General features: G+C 35.1%; 2 protein-coding genes and 1 long non-coding RNA gene across 6 annotated transcripts; all 3 read left to right on the forward strand.

Annotated features, from left to right (window-relative positions):
• Positions 1–5,124: 5,124 nt before the first annotated feature.
• LOC121265415 (probable purple acid phosphatase 20) lies at positions 5,125–10,465 on the forward strand. 4 transcript variants are annotated; one of them, XM_041169037.1, is made up of 5 exons: positions 5,125–5,564; positions 8,279–8,570; positions 8,693–9,267; positions 9,568–9,656; positions 9,999–10,465. In XM_041169037.1, exons 1-5 carry the CDS (start codon positions 5,397–5,399, stop codon positions 10,189–10,191), a joined length of 1,317 nt encoding a protein of 438 aa, XP_041024971.1. In that variant the 5' UTR covers positions 5,125–5,396; the 3' UTR covers positions 10,192–10,465. The 4 variants fall into 4 exon arrangements, with proteins under 4 accessions (XP_041024971.1, XP_041024972.1, XP_041024974.1 ...); XM_041169038.1 differs by lacking the exon at positions 5,125–5,564 and adding an exon at positions 7,782–8,034 and having other exon boundaries at positions 8,693–9,308; positions 9,999–10,120; XM_041169040.1 differs by lacking the exon at positions 5,125–5,564 and adding an exon at positions 7,786–8,038.
• Positions 10,466–11,721: 1,256 nt separating this feature from the next.
• Positions 11,722–14,720, forward strand: LOC121265414 (probable purple acid phosphatase 20). Its single transcript, XM_041169035.1, has 5 exons — positions 11,722–11,971; positions 13,049–13,343; positions 13,551–14,125; positions 14,276–14,364; positions 14,521–14,720. Exons 1-5 carry the CDS (start codon positions 11,801–11,803, stop codon positions 14,714–14,716), a joined length of 1,326 nt encoding a protein of 441 aa, XP_041024969.1. The 5' UTR covers positions 11,722–11,800; the 3' UTR covers positions 14,717–14,720.
• A 1,405-nt stretch (positions 14,721–16,125) lies between these two features.
• Positions 16,126–18,846, forward strand: LOC121265492. Its single transcript, XR_005940666.1, has 2 exons — positions 16,126–16,475; positions 18,302–18,846. It is a non-coding gene; the product is annotated as an uncharacterized LOC121265492 (long non-coding RNA).
• The last annotated feature ends 5,204 nt before the right edge of the window (positions 18,847–24,050 follow it).

Here is a 24,050-nt window from a genome sequence, read left to right on the forward strand (position 1 = left end):
TTTTTTTTTTGTTGAATTTCCTCTTTTGATATCTATTATATGTATAATATAAGCTGTCTATACTATTAGGCTACAAGTTTCTATTAATCCACTTTCTTAATTAGTTTTAATTAATTTCTATTACAAGGAATATTAATAAATATATATGAAGGGTTCAGTCTTTTTTTAAATGCATTTTATATTTGAAAGAATAATTAGTTTATAATACTTAAATATTGTAAAGAAAAGAACTAAAATTGTAATTATCTCGACAAGCATTCTGCTTTAACTTTTTGTTTTTTTTTTTCCTGTAATTACGCTTACCTTATTCTGGTTAATTTCGTTGTAATTTAAGTAAATGTTAAATCATGGAACTTCTGTTTGCTACGTGGGGGCATCGGCAGCAGTGCGGTAACTTGGGCCGTGTTGAATTCAGTAAATCGAAGTGAAGCCCAACTCAACCTGAAGTGGGCATGCTTTGCAAGTGGTCAGACCTGGACGTTTATGTGCATATGAATGTCTAATGTGCATAAGATTGAACCCGTTTAATTAGGATGTGCGACAACTCAACATGCCTCTCTCGGCCATTGTCGTGCGTTGCAGCTGTGCATAGTAAGAAAAATATTTATAAGTCTGTTTATTAAAATATTAAAAATATAATTAATATAAAAAGCTACATTATTTTACTTAATTCAAAAAAATATTTACATTTTAATTTTTTAATAACTCTAGTCCTGAGTTATATAATAAATAATATGTTTATAAATTATACACCCACTACTTGTAAATAGCATAATTGTATATAGACGGGACATAAACTAGTATTGCACTTGGCAACAACACTCATATCTGGAAGGTAGAGGCAGAAACTTGCAGCAAGCAACAACACACCATGGAAAGAGGAATGCTATAAATCAGTTACTATTCATTCTCACACTCTATATTTATAGCTTTTTTATAGAATGTGAATGTATTTTTCATATGACGTAAAATGTGGAGTGGTGAATAGTAGTTAATAAGAAAAAAATTTCCTATAAAATTATAAATAAAATCATTATTCTTGATTGCGATTATACAATCGTTGCAGCAGAAAATACAGCCATTGAACAAAATTGTCGATGCAGGAATTCTCAAGCCCCCTGGGCTTAGCAGTAACTCTCGCCATTTAGTATGGTCTCACCTCCTGCCCAACCTTGCTATCATCATACATCACTGCCCTCACAGCCCTGCACACTCCCTCCCTAGTAAATAGCCCGTCTTCTTCACCTTTTTCAACCTCAACTCCTAATTTTAGATCTCCGGCCATCTCCCTCGCAATGATATGTTGTTCCACAGCGTGTGGCAGAAGCACTAATTGGCACTCACTCACTAGGCCTTCAGCTGAAGAGTTTGGCCCGCAATGTGTCACAAAGCACCCCACATGCAGAAGGGTGCCGCAGAATCAACTGCTGCTGAACCCACTCCCCATCAACAAGCCCTCTACCCTTTACCCTTTCCTCAAACAATTCTGGCAATGCAGACTCAATTGTTTCAACCCCCATTGGTGGTTTCAGGGCAGCGAAAAATGGTAAACCCGATAGATCCAGACCCAAAGTTATATATAGTCACCTAGTTCTAGCTAAACTCTTGCATCTACATGAGTTATTGCATAAAATTTATAGTATTTTGAGGTACTTATAAAAAAAAAAAAAAATTATAGTATTTTGAGGTAATCTCTGTGGATAATTTTTCTCTCCTTTTATTTTGTTTTTATTTTTTTCCAGAAAATTTGCTCATCAACTTAGTGTTACGCTTCTTGCTGTAGCATTATCTAGCTAGCAATTAGGAATTCCTACATCTCCGTTGATGTTATGATATATATGTATTGCATCTGGTTGTAATAAGTTTTCTTTGGTTTTGATTGTTATGGTATCATTTTTGTCAGGGGATTAATTCTATATCATGCTAATATTAGTATGAATTATTGACAGAAGAAAGGAGCTTAATTAATTACTTGCAAACACTGCTGTTGCAAATGCCTCTGTTTGGCCACAGCAAATGGCCATATCAGTAAGAGGGTTCACATCTGAACCATTCATTTTCTTTGCCATCATTGGCAAGTGGTCACATTATACTCACATAGTCCTTGCGCGTGCCTTACGTTGCCTGCCACGTACATTAATCTCGCTCCATTAATTTCAAAAGATATCAAAACACCAAGAGAAACAAGTGCAGTTTTTGTGTCGGTAGCCATAATCCAAATGCCTACTGTCATTAATATTGAAACCCTTCCATGCTCTGAAAAACCAGAAAATATTTAAATTGTAGATTATCCTTTGTCAGAGACTGATCATAGTCATAGGCCGACGCCAAATATACAATAGGACAAATTTCTGAGTTCACGTTATATCATTATGAAATGGTTGCAGCTGTATATATGGCTGCAAATGAGCCCTAAATGTGGAAATAAATTTCTGAGTTCATACTGATCGTATGGTCGCTGAGTTTCTACATGCATGATGATCATATATATTTATATTATATATATATATATATATATACAAGTAGTATGAATTAAAAAGGTTCTGTAATTTTTTTTAAGTGATCATTTGGATAAATAAACTAAATTGTGGCAGTACTGAACGTACATGAGCTGCATGGGTTTTGATTGAGGGCCGAAGAGATGCTAGCTAGCGCTGGTCAGAACGATAACAGGTCAGTAATTGATCAGATAATTACAAGTTCCGTCGGAAAGTTAATTTTGTGTGTGTGTGTGTGTGTGTGTGTGTGTAGATATCTTAGAGGTAAGAGACTGACTTGTAGATATCTTTGGCGATACGAAGACGAAGTTTAGGAAAACCGTCAGAGAAATTAGAAGAAAACAAGTTAAGGAAAATTATAATTATTATTGTAATTTTGTTTCTTTTAATTTGATTGAGGGACAGAGGCTATAGAATTTGAAATTATATGCTGCAAAATTATTAATTAAATCATGAATGCGCTCTTAATTATATATGGTCGTATAATCAATTATTAATATTGCACATGAAAGCAACTTTATATAATTGCTTGAATCAAGAGATCTTTTGAATATTCTTTTTAGATTCGTATATATGGCTAATTAACATACTTAATTAACTGTCATAAATATACGTTAATCAATTGCATGGTGACTATTTTTTTATTTTATGAGAAATAGATTCATTAAAGAAGGAAGTAACAACTGCGACTGATTAATACTGAGAAAAACTTAGATTACAAGCCAAACTACATATCTGTTGGAAACTTCCTCGCACACATATCTTGGCGACGGACATTATCTTAACTTCTATAAATTCTCAACTGAGAGTATCATTTTCTGTAAAAAACAGAGATAACCATCCCCACCTCCTAGAAGGAAAAGGCATCCAACCTCCATCCTCCTAATTAGGAGGAGAAGCAAACAACCACCCCCATCCTCCAAAAGATGAGGGGTTCCCCTGCTATGGATAAAAGTCCAATAGCCTATTTCTTTTATGAGCAATGCTAGCTACAGTTCTTAAATGGAGATTGCAATGCAAGTATAGGCAATTTTAGTTTTAAAATTTTTTAAAGTTACAAAATTATCCTTCTTAAAATGGTGTTTTTTCTCATTTAATAAAAGGCATGCACATGCAGTCTCCAAGTAGGGACTACAAATAAAATTTCTCTTCTTTTATTTGCTAACACAAACACAGAAACAAAACAAACACTTCAAAAATTCTGCAAAAACCAAAAATACATTGCAAAAAGAGGTTGCAGTACTGGTGCATGGTAGCCATGCATGTAGGTGACACGCCGCTCCGTTTGACACAGCATTTGATAGTTTGACAGATCGGCGGCTTAGGAATTCCCGATAGAGCGCGTGGTGTTCTTGACTACCGGAAAGTCTCTAAACAATACCTTTATTTGGCCTTAGGGAAGAAGGAAAAAAAAAAAAAAAATTGAAGAAAGAGTACTGGGCGGGAGGGGAGGGGGAGTGGTTTTATAGAGTTGTACAATCTATACTTGCAAGTTGCAAAAGAATACAAATAGGAGCACCATTAGCTAAGTGACAAAATAAATGAATAATGATCAATTGCATGGTGTTTAGTTAGGTTGTATAGGTAGCAATTACAATTTGCATGGGACAAGTTAGCAATTCCTCTTTGGGATGCATGTACACATAATATAATCAGTAATTATTTAATTGGACAACTATTAATAACCACAGTACTCGATTACTAATTAGCTTGTAAGAGGCGGCAGCAGCTAGTAATTGTCCGTTGTTCGAGTCACGCAAATAGATAGCAATTACAATTGTCGGTTGAATGAGAAATTATTTATACAAATTTTTAAATAGTTAAATTTTATAAAGTCTTTGTAAAAAGGTAAATTATATTTAAAAAAAATATAAAAAATTATTCTTTAATAATAAAATTCATTTTTTTCACAAAAGATTTATATAAAATTTATTTATTTAAAATTTGTATCTAACGTTACTCTATTTATGTGATCATTGGAATTAACCACCCCTTCCGTCTAATGGAACCGCAACATTTAAACAAAACCGGCCAAAAGCTGGGGTGATTTCGGATTAGGGAAACGGCAATAATACGGAGAGATGGACAGCAATTATAAAAATAGTAATTAGAATTGATATTTACAATTATAAATTGAATAAATGTTACGAACTCATTTTTTTAAAAAAATAAATTTATATAAAAAATATAATTTTTTAATAATAAATTAATTTTTTAAGAATAAATTACTCTCTCTTTCAAATAAAATAAAAAATACATGTGCGAATCTAGCATTAATCGTATAAAAACTCGTTTTCGTAAGCTGCCACTGAAAATAAAAAAGTCCCGACATAGCTAGCTGCATTCACCTTTCCGTGACGAAATCTTTGATTCTTGCAACCAAATATTGGACCTATCTATGCCTCTTTCTTGTCCAAATAATATATTAAATATAATATAACATGAATAGAGTTACAGGTTTAATTGAAAGCCAATTGCCTATAATTAAATTCCTGGAATATTCTCTCAAACACGTAAGTGTTTTGTGTATGTACGTGAATGCTACCTCGACTAGCTGTCAAGAAGCCGCTAGATTGGCCGGAAACGTTGTTAATTAGTACGTCATGCCAATGACTCACAGCTCACAGCTCAGCTACGTGCTACCCACCCACATACATATACGATCGAGGAGACCACACATATAATATATATGTAATATTGAAGGGAGACATTTGTACTGTTCCAGTCCGGGCCGCTTGGGTTCTGATCTTCCGAGGTGAGGGTTGTTTGATATTCTCTTATCGATCATCATTCATGTTCTTCTTCTTTCCGCTTCGTGGGCAGTGCGAATAGTTTACTTCCTCTTTAAATAAGAAGAAGAAGATCGAAGAAAGAAAACAGTACCAGTCTGCTGGCACCATGGCTGTGCGAGGAGGGCTGGGGCTGTTTCTAACATCAGCAGTAGTACTTGCCATGACCTTCGCCGGATTCTTCGGTGGCGTAGATTCCTACAATCGGCCGCCTATGCGCAAGACCCTCGTCGTTCGTAATCCCGCGGACGATCTTGACGCTGTTTCTCCGCAACAGGTACGATTGATCTATCTAATTATGTATTCACTTGATTCAATTATAAATATATAGTAGTACTAGTGTTTAATTCCATTTTTCGTATGAATCTGTTGCCGAAAGTGTTGAAACAGATTTTAAGCAATCACAATTAATCTTTATGCATGCATGTGCATGTATCATGTATGTGGGGGGGAATGAATGTTGCACCATCGCTCGCTGCTGCGGGTATGGTTGTTGTGACGTTTTTGTCGAAAGGAAGTTTCGTGTACTAAATTATAGCTTTCTAGGATAGATGTAATACAATAGTACTTGGGATGGCAACCTAACTTTGTTGACTTTGATGTACATAACTAATAACAACGTTTGCTAGCGCGGAGTTTTTTTTTTTTCGAAAAATATTAGTTTGCCTCTCACTTTATTCGCTCATTTTGACCATTTGGGTATTTAATTTTTTTTTAATTTCTTTTATTTAATGATTAAGAAATTGATTTTTAATGTATTGATTTATTTTTATTTTTTAAAAATATTTAAATATGTTAAAAAAATATGAAAATAATAAGAAAAAAAAAAGCCAAAATGGTCTAGCGGGCAAATGGACAACCGCTCTATCTGGTAAACCTCAAGTTTCTCTTGCAAACGTCTCGCATATATCATATATGTACATGTGACAGAGGCCAAAGGAGTAAAAATGTGACAGCATACGCGCGAGTAAGAAGCTGCTAGCTAGCCCTTCGATAATTCTACAGATAAACTATTGAAAGAGATAGATATACTCCGGCCACAATCTTCACATAAATTAAAAGGCTGTAGTACGAACGAACCAATTTGAAGGTATATATATAATATATATATATATTTATGACCCACCAAATCTGACCGATGGATCTTCACCCAAACTAGTTGAGTTGATCACTGATGTAGCTAGATAGGTTCAAATACATGATCAAGATCGATTGATGGAGCTGATGAATCAGTTAATTTGGTCCCTAATTGTCCAGGTGACCTGACCAGATCAATTATAATTAAGTATGATGTCAAAAGAAGAAAGAAGAAATCAGCTTCGAAATTTAAAAATTTAATAGATATATTATATAAGTATTATAGGAATATAAAATCTTAATTATATTATGTATCATATAAGTATTTTAGAAATATCCTTTTTTGATTATTATCCCTCAAATATTTTCTTTACCACAATTTTTAAACTTTTTGGAACTATTTTTTTCTCGCGTGGTTGTAGATCACTGAAATAAAAATTAATAAAAGCCCATCAATCATACTTTAAAAAAAAAAAGGGATAAAAAGAAGCGTATTCTAGAGTATCTGATGATATTTGATCTGGCATGGAATAAAGCCATGAGATTTCTCCCAAGGGGCTATTAATTATGATTTAACTACAGATTAGTCATTGTTCCTCATTAGCCGTTGCACACTTTACGTGGATTTAATTTTTTTTTTCAAATAAAATGTGTGTTTTGTATCGTTGGTTTTACTCTTCTCATTCAAATTTTGCATGCATCTTGTGTCCCCCTCCCTATCGTCGCCCAGCACCCTCGAGTGTCATTGTCCCAACCGTCATCCAGCATCGACGACTCTTCTAAAGACCTATGCTCATTGCCATCTACCTATTTTCGCCATAGACCATTTCACCACCCACCTATTCACAGGAACCCCTCGTCACCCAACATCCGTGTCGCCCTCCCTCCACCAGTGCCTTCCTGTAACTCACCCTCGACTCGTCACCGTCCCTTTCATCGACAAGCACCTGCGACTCCTAACTCTATTTTGCTGCCCTTTGGGAGGGAACGAGCGAGGCATCTGTTCACAAGATTCGGGAGTGAATCGCTAGGGAGATGGGGTTTGAAGGGGCTTCAACTCGGGAGGGAATCTGCTTTGCATCTGAGGGGGCTTCGTCGAGCTCGCGGGATGGGATGCAAAAGTGAATGGGAAAAAAAAGAAAACGGGAAGAGAAAAAAATTAAAAAAAAAATAATTCTGGATACAATTATAAAGTACGTAAATATCACATAATCGTTTAAAAAAGAGTATAATTCACTATTAAAAAATTAATTTTATATATATATATATTATATATATATATATATTTTTTCAAAACGATTATACAAATCTTATAATTTTGGATTGTAATCATATTCTCTCTTTTTGGGCTCGTGGGTGACCGTTGGGCTAGTAGTTGACGAGCTTTATACGAAACGACCGACAGCTATCCATCATGTAAAAAATGAATTGAAACACAGGAGGGAGATATTTTCTCACGCATGAGGAGCGTACGAAACCTATAGCCATCCTCAGAGATGGGAATATGCCAATCTGTCACAATGGCTGCGCGAGGACTGGGGCTGTTTCTCGTATCAACAGGCCTCGCCTTGAGTGGGTTTTTGGGCAGTCTCAATACGTACAATCGTCCGCCGCCCCGTCCGACCATTGTGAACCATTTGGAAAATCTTAAGCCTGGTTCTCCTCAGCAGGTAGGTAGGGATTCTTATCTTCACTGTTTGGGTATTTTTAATTTTTTCCCCTCTGGTAATCAATCAGGGAAAACATGTATTTAATTGATTTTAAACTGTGGCCCACGTACTGTTGTCCCTGGAGCATGGAATGTATTGCTTGTTTTTGTTAATGAAACGTGTTATTTTGAGTTAAAGGATACAAGTGGTTATGAGTAATTAGACGTTGGTTGTATAGCTTCCAATAATATGGTTGGTCATACAGGTGCATATATCTGTAGTTGGGGAAGACAAAATGAGGATTTCATGGATTACTGAAACCTCAACCCAAGCAACAGTTCAATATGGTACCTCTCCTGGGAAGTACGAGTTTTCTGCAGATGGAACTACATCTTCGTACAGTTATTTGACGTATGATTCTGGGGAGATTCATGACACCGTAATTGGTCCATTGAAGCCCAATTCTGTATATTACTACCGTTGTGGCATAGATTCCACCCGCGAGTTCAGTTTCAAAACCCCACCAGCTCAGTTCCCAGTCAAATTCGCTGTTGTTGGTATGTATAGATCAAAAGCAGAGTATACAAGTTTTTTAAAGACCTATATAAATATAATTTCTTCCATGTTTCGTACAATATTAATGTTAATGTTCGAGCAAAACTGCATAATATCCATGCAGGCGATCTTGGACAGACTGGGTGGACCCAATCAACTCTCCAACACATAGCAGAATCGAACTACGACATGCTGCTACTTCCAGGAGACTTATCGTATGCAGATCTCAATCAGCCTTTATGGGATTCATTTGGAAGGCTTGTCGAGCCACTGGCTAGCCAGAGGCCTTGGATGGTGACGCAAGGCAACCATGAGATTGAGAAGATCCCACTCATCCACAGCGAACCCTTCACAGCCTACAATGCAAGATGGCGCATGCCATTCGAACAGAGTGGCTCGGGATCAAATCTCTTCTATTCTTTCAATGTAGCCGGAGTGCATGTCATCATGTTGGGTTCGTACACAGATTTTGATCCTAAATCAGCACAGTTCAAGTGGTTAGAGGCAGACTTGCGGAAGATTGATAGGAACAAAACTCCGTGGACAGTAGTGCTTATTCATGCGCCCTGGTACAATTCTAATACAGCTCATCAGGGTGAGAAAGAGTCGATTTACATGAAGGCGTCCATGGAAGGGTTACTTTACCGAGCTGGTGTGGATGTTGTTTTTGCCGGACATGTACATGCCTATGAGCGCTTTGTAAGCTTCTTTTTCCCTGCTTACCCTGCTTATTTATTAAGGTTATAAACTCACCCTATTAGAATGTTATTGAATAGTTGAATTCTTCATTTTTTTTTTCCCAATTAATTTATCATAATATGAGTGAATGATTTTTAGTTCCAATTAACCCGGTTCCATATGTTGGACCCCTACGATCAGAGGAGATTTCTATTCAATTTTGCTCGTGGATTTACTCTGCTCTGTATGTGGATCTAAATTTTTAATGCTTGATTTACTGATCAAATGTTTCCATTTGGCATTGGTGTTCGTCTCTATCAGACTCGCGTTTACAATGGGAAAACTGATAATTGTGGTCCGGTGCATATCACCATTGGAGATGGTGGGAACCGCGAAGGCCTTGCCAGCAAGTAAGATCTTCTTCTATATAATATGCATGCCATTTTTAACCTTATTATATACGATTTGGATGCTGTAGAATGACTATGACACTTGAGGTATTCCTTGGGGGTGAATTACCTTGATAAAACCGACCGAAAACCTTATAAGCTATTATAATAAGCTGAATTGAATTATTTCCAGCAGACATGATTAGGAGAATTTCTCCATTTGTTTTTCTTGAGACGCGCAGTCTCTTAAATCAAAGCTGCATTTTCTTTAGGTGAATGGCATATTATATATTAATACGGAAGCAAGCGATAATTGTCTGACCTAAATTGACTTGAAGCGTGCATTCTGGTACGTGCATACAGGTATATAGATCCAAAGCCCGATATATCCATTTTCAGGGAAGCGAGCTTTGGGCACGGGCAATTTGAGGTGGTGAATGCAACCCATGCGCTCTGGACATGGCACAGAAATGATGATGACTCAGTAGTTTCCAGTGATTCAGTATGGTTTAAGAAGCCATCAATATCTGACCCTGCTTGTAAAGTGAAAACCTGAATTGTTTGCAATACACGAGAGAATCATAGTACGTGTTTAATTGCTATGTTCCATCGAAATATATTTAAAGAGAAAGCTGATATCTTGGCAATAGTATTACAGATACAGATAAACGGGCATGAGCCTAATTGTTACCAAGGAAATATTCACTATTGTTCTTCGAAATCAATTTCAGACAGTAGATTGTGTGATGAATAAAAGTGTTGTACATTATAGCGTGTATATATAAACGGATTAGATATATCTATAGATCAATATTGAGCAGTCTACATTATCTTCCACTCCTCGAATGACTCAGCAACACTCCACCACCTCAGCTGCTCCTTCAGGATGCTCCGCCACCTCAGCTGGTCCAAGATGCTCTACCACGTCAGATGCTACTCTAGAATCTTCTGGAATTACTTAGACTAGGTTGGTGCCTATCCTCTGGCCGGTACGGTTGTAATATTATGGCAGACACTATGTAACAGACTCTGTATAATGTGCAATGGATTGTAATGCACACCAACTGTTTGATAATATTCTCAGAAATAGGTGAAGGTTGTTAGGATCTCTTGTATATAATATATATACAACTTGTACACAGCTATTCAATTAATGAGAAATAAATTATTCTTGAACTACGCAAATTATACTTCCATGAAATAAAAGTTAAAATATTGAACTCTCCAAATTATAATTATAAATTAATGATTGCATGGTAATGATATGGAAAATGTTAGTATGTTGTTTGAGTTTGTCTCTTCATTTTGATCGCTCATATATTTAAAAAAAAATTTTACTTAATGATTAAAGAAGTGATTTTTAGTGTATTGATATATTTTTTTAAAAAACATTTAAATATATTTAAAAAATAAAAAAAAAAAATACAAATACAAATTTATACTAGCGGCATTCATCATTACTAGGCGGAAGCCTAAGACTCTAATGATATTTATTATTTACGAAGAAAAAATATGATCTAATAAAAAATTGAGATGGAGAAAAGTAGGAGAACGAGAAACCATCAGATCACTTTAAAAAGTCGGCTACATCTTTTATTATTAAGTTGGTTGAATACAAAATATAAACCTCTATTTAAAAAAAAAATTACTTAATGATAAGATAAATAATCATCTTAATTATTATAAAATTAAATTTTTTTGATTTGATAATTATGAGAATTAAATTATAATAATAATCAAATCATGAATTTGATTTGATATTAATTTCAGACTGAATTTGTACATGGAATGCACATTTTTTTCTTGTTTGGCATTACCAAATTTCAGAAAAGGAATAAACCTATGCATTGCAGCATTGGCAGCAACACTCTCTCGGACACTGTTTTCTATATATTAATATTCGTGTGCGCGCGCCTTAAAAAATTTGTCAAATATAGCCGTGAGAATCGTCCGAAACGTTGTCATGCCACGCCTATATATATGTTTCGAGTACGTCGTAATACGTAGCAGACAGGTGTCCACACGACGAGTCATTTAAACTTTAATATATGCAATACAAAAGAAGGAACGTTGTTCTTCAGTATCATTCCGCTTATTAAAATCTACGGGGTCGTTCGTCGTCGTCGTCGTCCTCCCCTTCTCTTTCTTCTTGTTGTGTAAGCGTCATGGGTCATGTGCGAGACTTGCGCTTGTTTCTATTATCTGCGCTACCCTTGGCCTTCGCCGGCTTATTCTTTGGTGGCGTTTATTCGTACAAACGCCCGCCTGTACTGCGCAAGATTCTCTCTGTTCCTCACTCGTATGGAGATGATCACAATCCTGCTTCCCCTCAACAGGTACATATGAATTTCATATCTATTTAACCATAACCATGTTAGGCGCAGGCCAGGTTGCGCCTGTAAATTTTTGTTTGGGACTCAAACCACGGCCTGATGGACTTGTTTCTACTTGTCTATACCAGTAGTACTATATGCATGATATAATTGGACTGAATCTAACACTAATAAAACATGGTTAAAAACCTGGCTCTGATACCATGATAAAAGAAAAACGCAAGAACATGGAGGAAAAAGCTTTCTGTATGTATTGTTGTATTAAACTTAATACACGAGACTCTGTTTTTATACGCACTTTGAACAGAGGCGGGAAAGTAAAAAATACAAAAAATAACTAACTAGCAAACTAACTCCTCTACAGTTAACTAATTATATTAATTAGAATTTCTACAGTTAATAAATAGAAAGCATATATAGTATTTAGAATGAGAATTAGTTTGTGTTGTGTTTGATTTTTTTATTTTTTTTCTAAATTGTAAACTGGTGTTTATTTCATACGAGTTAATTAAATTTTTTTAGCTGCAAATTAACTGGATTTTGAATTTTGTTTTCATAATTAGTGGAAGTTGTATGCATGCATGCCTAAGTTCAAAAGATGAAATTTGAAGGTTATCAGTTTATATAAAAATATTATTCCTACATAAATAAACGACATCATCATGTGCACATCAGGACAAAATATTAAGGTCAAAGATTATATAATTGAAGACTGCAAACATAGATTTACTGATCAATTTATCATTCCTTAATTCAAAGAAAATAAAAACCACTGACTTATTCTTCATCAGCAGTACTACTCTTTAAACCAAGGGGGAATTAATCGCTGGTTAGGCTTTTGTTGGTCCATCTGATATTCTATAAACTTTTTGGTAATTCGTCCTACGACAGACATAATAATTGTTCAAGGATTAGAGGTATTTCTCGTTTCCGAGTGCATAGCCTTCGATCAACGCGATATTCTTGGCCTGGTAGTCATGTTTACATGATGTTCAATTTGATCGTAAGTTTATTATAGCTGCATGCGGTTGTTTGTTTGAATCTGTCGCTGGAAATCATGATTAACGTTATTGCTTGCAGGTGCACATATCTTTGGTTGGCGAGGACAAAATGAGGATTTCATGGATTACAGAAAGCTCAACCCCGGCAACAGTAGAATATGGTACATCCCCAACGAAATACGAGTTTTCTGCAAATGGGACTACATCCTCGTACCGTTACTTGATAGTGTACAAGTCCGGGGAAATACATGACGTGGTAATTGGTCCCTTGAAGCCGAATACATTATATTACTATCGTTGCGGTCCAGCTTCAGGCCGTGACTTCACTTTCAAAACCCCACCAGCTCAATTCCCAATCAAATTTGCTGTTGTAGGTATGCATAATAAATTACTAGCGCCTGATTATACGACATTTATGTGTGTGTGTGTGTGTATATATGTAGTTTGTAATCCCTTGATGGTCCCTAAACGAAGTCTCTAAAAATGATTAGAATTGGGCTACATATAAATTGTAAATCATCCGATCGAGGACCTCCTAAATGTTCAATTTATAAGAAAAACTTGATAATGCATGCGCGCAGGTGATCTTGGACAGACTGAGTGGACCGACTCAACCCTCCAACACATAGCAAAATCGAATTACGACATGCTGCTACTGCCAGGAGACTTGGCTTATGCTGATTTCTACCAGCGTTTTTGGGATTCATTCGGCAGGCTTGTGGAGCCACTGGCAAGCCAGCGGCCTTGGATGGTAACCCAAGGCAACCACGAGGTTGAGAAGATTCCGGTCATCCACTCCAAACCCTTCACAGCCTACAATGCAAGATGGCGCATGCCATTTGAACAGAGTGGATCGGACTCCAACCTATACTATTCTTTTAATGTAGCTGGGGTTCATATTATCATGTTGAGTTCGTACACGGATTTTGATCCTAGTTCACCACAGTATAAGTGGTTAGAGGCAGATATGGGGAAGATTGATCGGAAAAGAACTCCATGGATAGTAGTGCTTGTTCATGCGCCATGGTACAATACGAATACTGCTCATCAGGGGGAGAAAGAGTCGGACGAGATGAAGGCTTCCATGGAAGGGCTACTTTATCAAGCTCGCGTGGATATTGTTTTCACTGGACATGTGCACGCATATGAGCGCTTTGTAAGCTTTCTTCTTCTTCTTTTTATCCCCGTTTTATTTTATTTTATTGCCATCTATATATATGCTGTGTGTCTATATACAGAACTCTAAATTTATTGCTGATTTATTGACTTTGTTTCCATGTCATTGCTGCTTGTCCTTTATCTACAGACTCGCGTTTACAATGGGAAAGCTGACAATTGTGGCCCAGTGCATATCACCATTGGCGATGGTGGAAACAGAGAAGGCCTTGCCAGCAAGTGTGATATCTTTTATACATACCTCTAATACATGATAAGATGTTTAATTAACCTTACGATCGTTCAAATACATGATATCTAGTTGGTTAAATCCATAGTGCATTATTTGCTTTAGGCTATACATTTGACTCCGTGCGTTCGTTCTGGTGCTTACAGGTATGAAGATCCAACGCCTGATATATCCATTTTCAGGGAGGCGAGCTTTGGACATGGTCAATTTGAGGTGGTGAATGCAACCCATGCGCTCTGGACATGGCACAGAAATGACGATTCCAGCGCCTTTGTTAGTGACTCAATCTGGTTGAGAAGCCTATCCTCTGATCCTGCTTGCCAATGTCGAGGGCAACGCTGAATTAGTTTCTGATAAAAATATTGCCAATGATTTCCCTTCAACAATTCCAAAAATTAAAAATAAAATTAAAAGGAGCAATAGTATCTTGCTCAATTTTCTCTGCATGATGTTATCCTCGATAGGATCAGAGCACCTAGGAAACAATTTCTGTCAGTACATGATCATGAACGGACTAATTGTTCTATCCAGAACGAATTTCCCATTGTTCTTTACTCACAACATCACATGATAAGGAGAGATTTCTTTTATTAATATTGAAAGGATGGCGATGTGCTGCTCCAATTGGAGTCTCTCTCTCTCTCTCTCTCTGAAAAATAAATAAATACAACATGCAGCATATGTAGATCATGGCTAGCAGTTCCGTCAATATCAAGTGTTGGTTAAAAAGATGTACTTAGTTTCATAGATAGAAAGGCTATTGATTCAATTTTTCTTGCATCGATTGTGCTTTGATGGTTTAATTGCAAGTTCATCCAGCTAGGTCACTCCTAATGAAATCCCCAACAAGTAAGGATGCCACTGTAATTACACTCCTTAAATACTAGCTAGGAATTAACATCTTGCTTTCAACTCGATCCTTATTCTTTTGATGTATTAAAAAAGGTATACCGTTTGCTCAAAGTATTAATATGGGTGTACATAAATGACCGATTGGAATAGGCTAAGTGAAAGAGCCAATCCTTCATGCATGTAGTTTAATATTCAATTTGGAGATCAATTAATCAAACTGCTTGATCGATTTTTCATAAGAATATCTTATTGGCTTAGCAAATCACATGTTTTGCTTTTTACCTATTTCATTTAAGAGAGATTCTCGAATTGAATTATCTATCTATTAGTTAAAATAATAAAAAATATTATTAATTTAATATTTTTTTTTATCGAATTTAGTTTTCTCATATTTTGCAATTCAAATCTATTGTAAATTGTATGAACTCAAGCACCAATATATATATATATATATATAATAATTAATTGTGCAACTATTATGTAGCAACAAAGTGAAGAGAAATTAATATAAAATATTCAATGAAGGGTGAATAATAACTATACAAATATAGAGAGTTACTGTAGTTAGCCAGCAAAATATTTTGCCATTTGCCTCTTCTAATGTAGACTATTTGAAGTGATTGTTGGCTAAATTTTAGTATGCATCTACATTTGACTAAGCGAATGTGAATGCTCTAAGCAATATGCAACATACTAACAAAAGTCAACAAGTCCGCCCATAAGAGGCCATAATCATACATCTAGGTACAGTAATATTAAATACTACATTTTTATTCTATTTTTATCTTATTATATAAGATGTAATATATTTATTATTAAAGCCAGTTGTATCTTACATAATAAGATAAAAATAGAACGGCAATGTGGTATATAAAATTTTCTATCTAGACAACAAACGCACCGTTTTCTCCCATCTTTCGCATTCTATTAGTCACCCAAATCAAAACGACAAGTCACACAGGCCGGGCAAACTTTTCAATTCGGAGCGCACCGTACGGTCCACACGGAGATAGAAGTATGCGCCTGTGTTGGTGAAAGAGCGAGAAAATCGAGGCCGCCGCCGTTCGACCTGATATCCGAGCTCTACGATCATCGTCATCAGTGCATATAATCGGAGGAGCTAGGTTTTTTCGCAATCAAAATTTCAGAGGCATCGGCTTATTCACCTTCAGCTTTGCTCGAAAAGCAGGAAGTCACTTCGCGTGTTCAAGATCTTCTGAGATCCACCCCTTTCATCGATCCCGCCAAGGTACTCTCTCTCTCTCTCTCTCTGGCTCACGTACAAAACTTAATTATTTTTTTAATTGGTTTTCTAACTTAGTATTTGGTCGACGGGATAGATATCTTAGGAAATGGCGAAACAATATTTTAGTAGTTTTGAACTGAAATATAAGTTCTTAGCATGCTAGATAATTATCCAACGGCGGAGAATTTATGTTAGCTTGGCTCGTTTTTATTTTGTTTTAACGATAGAGGGTTCCATTGTGTTCTATTTTGGAGGCATTTCCAATTACTGTTCTTTATACGATTTGCGTTGGGAGTCTTACGAAAACGAAAAACATATTTATGTGCATAACTACTCGAAGAGTGATCTTGGCGCTGGGATTTTCAACGATGACTTGGACAAACTTTTGCCTTTGCTGTCTTAGGTTAAGCCTAAGATATCAAAGAAAAAATTTTTGAATGAAAGAGGAGCGAGAATCCCGAAAATCTACAAAACAAGAAAAGATCAAATTTATGTGTCGGAAACTCGAACATAAGGGTGATTTCAAATAAAACCGAGATTGTGTTAAAGACCCAACTATTGATCCAAAAGCCCTAGGACTGTCGGTTACTAATTTGGTTAAGTTTTTAACTCTCAAGATCATAACATTTCATCATGCTTCCAAATCAGACGTCCACGGCGGCACACTCTATCGACACTGACCCGGTGGTAGGCCTTTCCTTTTTGGCGGCTTCACTCATCTATCAGTATTCAATAACTTAACACCACGCCCATACATAGTACCAAGGCTTTTTAATCCAGCCTATAGGCTGCTCTCTCATTGACTTGGTTTCTGCTCTAATACCAATTGTTAAATACTCAACTATTGATCCAAAAGTCTTAAGATTGTTGGATACTAATTTGGTTAAGTTTTTAACTCTTAGGATCATAACAGATTGAACTTTCGCAAAAGGTATTGTACATTTTTTTTCCAGTTGTCACTAAAGAAACACTTTCTTTTTTCTCAGGGCTACAATATCGCAAATTTTATTAATCAACTTTTTTTTTAATCGACTTTTGGCTGATGAATACCATTTACAAAGTAAGACACTAGCGATTACAACAATTCAAAAGCTTAAATCTTGTAAACTACTATAAAGAAACATTTTTTCCCACCATGAATGAGATGGAAGCATCTTCCTGCACTTGCATGAGTAAATTCACTAGAAAATTGCTTCTTTTTATTTTTACCATGCTGAAAGCATTTTGAAGGCCATCTTCGTGTTTATGGTCGCAATGGGAAATGTCTCTGTGAGAATATTCCAGTTTGTTCCTCTTGTGAAAGAATGAGGGGAGATCCTTCGTACATATTCTAGCCAAATTATGCTGTATGTTATCCAGCTTTCTGTATGGAAATCTATATGTAGTAAATTAGCACCTTTACAGGTAAAATCCTTAAGTACGGTGTTGGCAGGTGGGATCATATACCCAGTGTTGGTCTGAAGAGCCTTGCCTTAGTGTCGTTCAATGCCATAAAAAACATATAAAATCTGTAAGCAGGTCTCCTTTCTTTTCCTTCTTCAGAAAAAAAGAGAAGCAAGACTCATTGTGCTTTCACACCTATTTTTTCTTCCAATGATTCTCCAAGACTTAATGCCCATAGTTTGAAGTTTAAAATTATAAAAGAAATTATTTGTAGCATTTTCTGTTCTGTTCTGTTCTGAGGTATAGGATCTCTCCCCTCTCCTGTTCTGTCTTTGGTTGGGGTATTTGGATCTTGTAATCCAAGTGATAAAATTCTCTCTTTCAATTTGCACTGCTCCCATAGCCGTTATTTTGAGGAAAGCCTCTAAGCTATGCTAATTCCGCAGGTGACTCTAACAGCAAGTTTTTAGGATGACTTGCAACTGGATATGTTGGATAATGTGCTACTTATGGTAGCTGTGGAAGAAGAATTTGCATTTGACATCCCGGAAAATGAAGCCAACAAGATTTCAACCACAGCTCATCTCATAGACTACCTTGCAACCCCATCCACAAGCCATATGAGATTATCTTTGTTGCCAGGTCAAATCTTGTTGACAAACATAGGTATGTTCTTGTCCATCAATATGGTGTCCGTCGATGATATGTAATGACTTTGCCACATTCCTATGCTTCCTAAAATCTGAGCACCGTGCTTTTAAATTCATAATGATGTTCTTAAAAGTCAAATATGGCGATGCTGTTGTTTTTTAAACTGTTTGTGATGTGAACTTGGAGTTTCCTCAAATTAGTGAATAAGTTGTGGTTCTTTATAGCACGGCTGTGGATAAAAGTAGACAGCAGTAGAGTGGCCCCTAGTTAGTGGATTGTGATTGTAGTGTAGTGAAAGTGTTACTCTTTGGGTAAATAGGACTCGTGCATCTTTCTTTTCTTTTCTTTCTTCTTTACTTTTTTTCCCAATCCTGTTCCAATCTTAATGTAACCTGGAAATGGAAGTAGCCGTAGAGACAAAAGGATAAGCCAAGTTGAAATACAAACACAGTTTGATGCAATTTAGAAGTGCAAATGACTACTTTACTGTGGATATAGCACGCTTATCCAGTACAAAAGTTGTTTGCTGTTGGACAGGTTTTCAAGGAGCATGATGAAAATGCTAATTTTTTCTTGAGTTAAAGCTCACGAGGATAATTGCAGTAGTTGTGTTGACTTTAATGATCCCTGTATCTTACCTGTCCTCAAAGTAAAGCCACACGACGCTCTATGAAGGCGGCTATGGCTAAATCAACTTCAACATCTCTTTTTTAACCAGTGAATAACTACTCTAGTTGCTTGATAAGGAGGACGACGTAATAGTAGTTTCATTCGAATGAATAGTCAACTGTTGTGCACATTTCAATCTACTCTTATTCTTCTATTGACTGTTCAACGCAATGGCTCTTGTATGAGAACCATCCTTGAGCTCCAACTCTGGTTGAGATAATAATAATTCGTTGGGAATATTTGAAACATGAAAAAAACAAAGTGTTCATGCTTTGAGAGGCTGCTGTACCCTTTTATGTTTATAGTGGTTTTCTAGCATTTAACTAGCGTAATGATGCCATTTAGATAAATCCACTGGCAAAATAGTGAAGTCCTTTTTAGTTTATTCTCATAATTAAAAATAAATAAATACCAGAAAAAAGTGACCTCTTGACTTTTACAACTTGCATAAGCTTTCCAAAACCTGCACCAACCAATGGAATGGAAGATCGGACACTTATTGCAAATATCCAAATTGAAAAATTTTTCTCCTCGGTCATTAATCACTATCTCATATCTTACATCATATGAAAAGCATCCCTACACTCTATGAAAAATACATCTACACTATATAAAAAAAAAAAAAAAATTTAAGTGTAGGGTGTGGAAATGAATAATAGCTGATGAGTAGAATTCTTCATCTAAATATCATGTTTGAAAAATGCTAGGGCATCTTCTTATTTGATAAACAAATTTAATCGAATGATCGTGGTGATATCAACTCACCACCTACCTTCATTTCGCAGGTACCTCCCAAAGCATTGAATAAGGATTACAAAGTCCATGTCCAAACTCCAAACCCCAAAGGGAACAAGTTCCCAACTCAGCCGCGTGAACATAGCGTGTTGAAGATGTTGCTTCCATGAGTGCTGATCTTTACAACCTGTGGTCCCCTAAAATCGCCAATCCTTACTAATGGCAAGTGATGAAACCGTAAAATCAAACCCCTACGTTCACGTGTAGGATTCAAATATTCAATGCATTTACTAACCCCTAATAATTGTAAAATTTCATCATTAGCCATGCAGGGATTGGTATTATGTGAAATCATTAAAATGACCTCAGACCAAAAAAAAAAAAACAAAAGTAGGGAGACTTAAAGGCTCGCAATATTGATGAGGTAATGCCCCCACGGGGCTGCTTAAAACAACCCCCAACACAACTCATTACCTGTGGGTCACGTAAACTATAACCCCTGCCAATAAGATCACAACTCACCCCATTGATGAAAAAGATTAAAAAAAGAAAACAACTTAGATAGTATACAGCAGATCATTAAAACTTCTCATTTGGATGTTGAGATGAGTTAAGTTCTTTATAAATTAAAATAAATTTTGTATCGTTCACCTAAGATGAATTTAAATGTGTTTGTATATTAAGATGAGTTTAAATATATTTATGAGAAGTTAAAAAAGATTATAAGTCATGCGTGTAAAGAGATGTTGAGTTAAAAAAAGTTGTAAATTCTATGTGTAAAGAGATTTTAAATTGAGATAAGTTTAATGATTTAAAAATTGAATATTTAGATGTTAGATTCAAATTAAAATTAGAGTAAACTAAAATCAATTCCAAACGGGCCCTTAATCTTAAGCCTCACGTGTCTTGCATCAATGCTGTCCAGTCAAATCCCACGGGTCAACTCCTTAGCTCCCAACGGGTGATGCAATCATCTTCCCCTCTCTCTCTCCCCACATTTTTCTTTTGGTAAATGAAGGGTCTTTACCACCTCTGCATAATTGTAATTATAAGCAATGCGAAGAAGATGATGATGATCATAAGTATTCATGAATGCATGTTATCTATGGCCATACGAAATCTTTTGAGCACTGCCATAGACATTTATGGAGATTAAACCACCCTCACTCCCTTTAAATCATAACACCCGAAAAAGAATTTACTTTTCTCTAATAAATTGAAGCCTGGGCTCAAATTTACTGCAAAAAGCAAAAATGCTTTTTATTCAAGAAGAGTTGAAGGATTAGTATAGGGAGGAAGAAACCATTATTAATGGGGTTTGCCATCATTTGGTTGTTTCAGACTGGATTTATATTTATAACCCTATATTCGTTCACACTTTTAGAGAGCCGAATTTACTTCCCTCTTTGCACGTTTTGACAGAGCCCTTTTGCCCCCCTATATTAATTTGACTGCATCCTATTTTGAATGACGGATAGGCTGCACCTGCCACGTGTTACTGGTTTGAGATGTGAGCGAGCTAGAACTGAATTTAGTCTAGCTAAGCAAAAAGTTGGAAACCATGAGCTTCAATGAGCCAGAAAGATGGTGGTCACTATCCATGGCTGTTTTAACTTGAAAGTCATTCGAGTGAGTAACACTGCAGGAGTAGAGTAGAGTAGGGCCAAAAGCAAAATGTTTCATATGTTTTTGTTTTTTAATTATTTTCGATCTACTCATCACCACACACTCCACATTTTATATTTACAAAACTACTCTCACACTCTATTAAAAAACTATAAATATAAGACGTAAAAATAATAATAATAGACACATTGGTTTTTTTTTTTTTTATCTAATTTATTGACTTTTCTGAAAGTTTAAACTATTGAAAAATCACATGTGGATTATCTTGAGTTTAGGACAGGGATTTCCTGGCTTCTCTGTTTAAATTATTGTCTGACATTGCAACATATGATTCGGGTTTTTTTTTTTTTTCTTTTCCTTTAATTCATTTTAATTTATTTTATTTTATCATTATAATTTTGTTAAATTTTCACACAAAATATAATAAATAATTCAATTTTTTAAAATTTAAAAATAATAATAATATTAAAAATATTATTTTAATATTATTTTATTTAATTAATCTAAAATTATTTCAACTCATCTCTAAATTCAAATAGATATTTGGAATATATCGACAATGCAAAACCTTAAATTATTTCCCAAACAACTGTGTTATCTTTTGGAATTTCTCCAGTTTTCTTATTTGTATTTGTCTAACAATTATAGTTTAAACATCAGGGAGATGTAAGTCAACCGACAATATGAGTAACTGGGAGAATCATTTTTCCATTCTTTGTATCAACATTGAAAAAATACTTCCGCAGATCATGTTTCTCACTTACTTGGAGCATTCTCATTATATTTTTCATAACCTATTTTTTCCTATAAATTGAAGAAAAATTTAAAGAATACTGTCAAAACCTCCTTACATCCATATCTCTATTTTAGGAAAAAGATTTAGAGAATGAATAGTAATTTTCTATTCATCCCCTAAATCATTTTTATTAATATTTTAATCATTTCAATTAAATTAATTATTCTTCTAATCATCTACACTTTCTCTCATACTCATATTTATTATTGTTTTAAATAATAGTTTTAAAAATAATTTAAATAACTATGAAAATATTAAAAAATAGTAATTTTAAAAATATTAAAAATAATTTAAATTTTTATTTAAAATATTCACTAAAATAATAGTTCAAAATATAAGAAAAAATATTGAGTAGTTAAATTTGTAAATAAAAATGAGAGAAAAAAATAATAAAGAAATAATAGAGAAATATTATTTTAATAGAATAAGGAATGGATAGGGAATGGGATGTAGAAGGCTTTTGAAAAATGAGTAAAATTTAGGAAAAAATTTTGAGAAATGTACTTTTTAGATAAATTATAGGAAATTTTATAAGGAATCTAATGAAAATGCTCTTATCCAAAATATATTTTCAAGCACGAGAATGAAGTGTGTTTTTATAAATTTAGAGGATATGCTTTAAAAGAACAACAAATTAAAAGCTCTGATAATTTTTATATGTATAAGTCGGTGTGGATAATACACTTAGTAAAATAATTATATGACATAATTTAATTTGAAAGATAAATTTTAAAAATTAAATCTTACCATTTAAATAACATGTATAGTGTGTTCTACGTGACTTTATAATAAAATAACTTTTGAATAGAATAACTTTTTTTTTTTTTTTTTAGAATAACTGTTAAGGGCAATTGAGTAATTCCAACACTGCCAGCCCATGGATTGAGCATCCATAATTACAACGAAGAACCCAAATGAATGGTGATATAGAACGAGGTCCACGAGGGGGTGACAAAACTAGTTGACAATTTCACCCTTTGAAGAAAGACGCATCCAAAAAAATACCTCCTGTCAACCATGATGTTTCACGTTAAGCTACTCATAACCCATGAGGAGGGCTTGAGGGTGGTTGGCCCCAACTCTCATCCGAAACCCCCCCTTTTCCATTATTTCAAGCTCACCCCTATGATTTGGCTGAAATTTTTGCCTTTTTTTTTTTTCACTTATGAGAGATACTAGCTTGGAATATATATGATTATGTTCTTATAACATAAAAGCAAAAGACCATCAACGTTGCAAATAGTGCAAATTATATGACCTGAAATGGTCTTTTGGTTGGCACACAACATTTTCTATGATGCAATCAATATATTATACTTTTAGGTTATGCAATCAATATGTATCTTTCCAATTACACTTATAAATTAATGGTATATAACTCTCTCTTGTTATATAAAATATTGCACATAAAATAGCATGAATGTTTGCTTGGAAGACAAAAAAAAAAATCCAAGATTCAATTATAATATAATGACCCCTATACATAGATGTAATCTATGGTACGAGTCTAGTTGGTGTAGTCGTTGACAAGGATGACATACACATATGAGGCTGAGGGTGAGAAGAGAACCCACAAACAAGTGGCGAAGTTTGTCTTCTTCACCCAATTTCTACAAAGAAAACATTTACGGCACAAGATGATTATTGCCAACAGTTGCCAACACCAGAAAATTACGAATAGGAACAGCAATAAAAGGGGAGACTAGAAAGAAATAGCA

Source organism: Juglans microcarpa x Juglans regia, chromosome 5D, assembly GCF_004785595.1.
Source record: "Juglans microcarpa x Juglans regia isolate MS1-56 chromosome 5D, Jm3101_v1.0, whole genome shotgun sequence".
Taxonomy (NCBI): domain Eukaryota; kingdom Viridiplantae; phylum Streptophyta; class Magnoliopsida; order Fagales; family Juglandaceae; genus Juglans; species Juglans microcarpa x Juglans regia.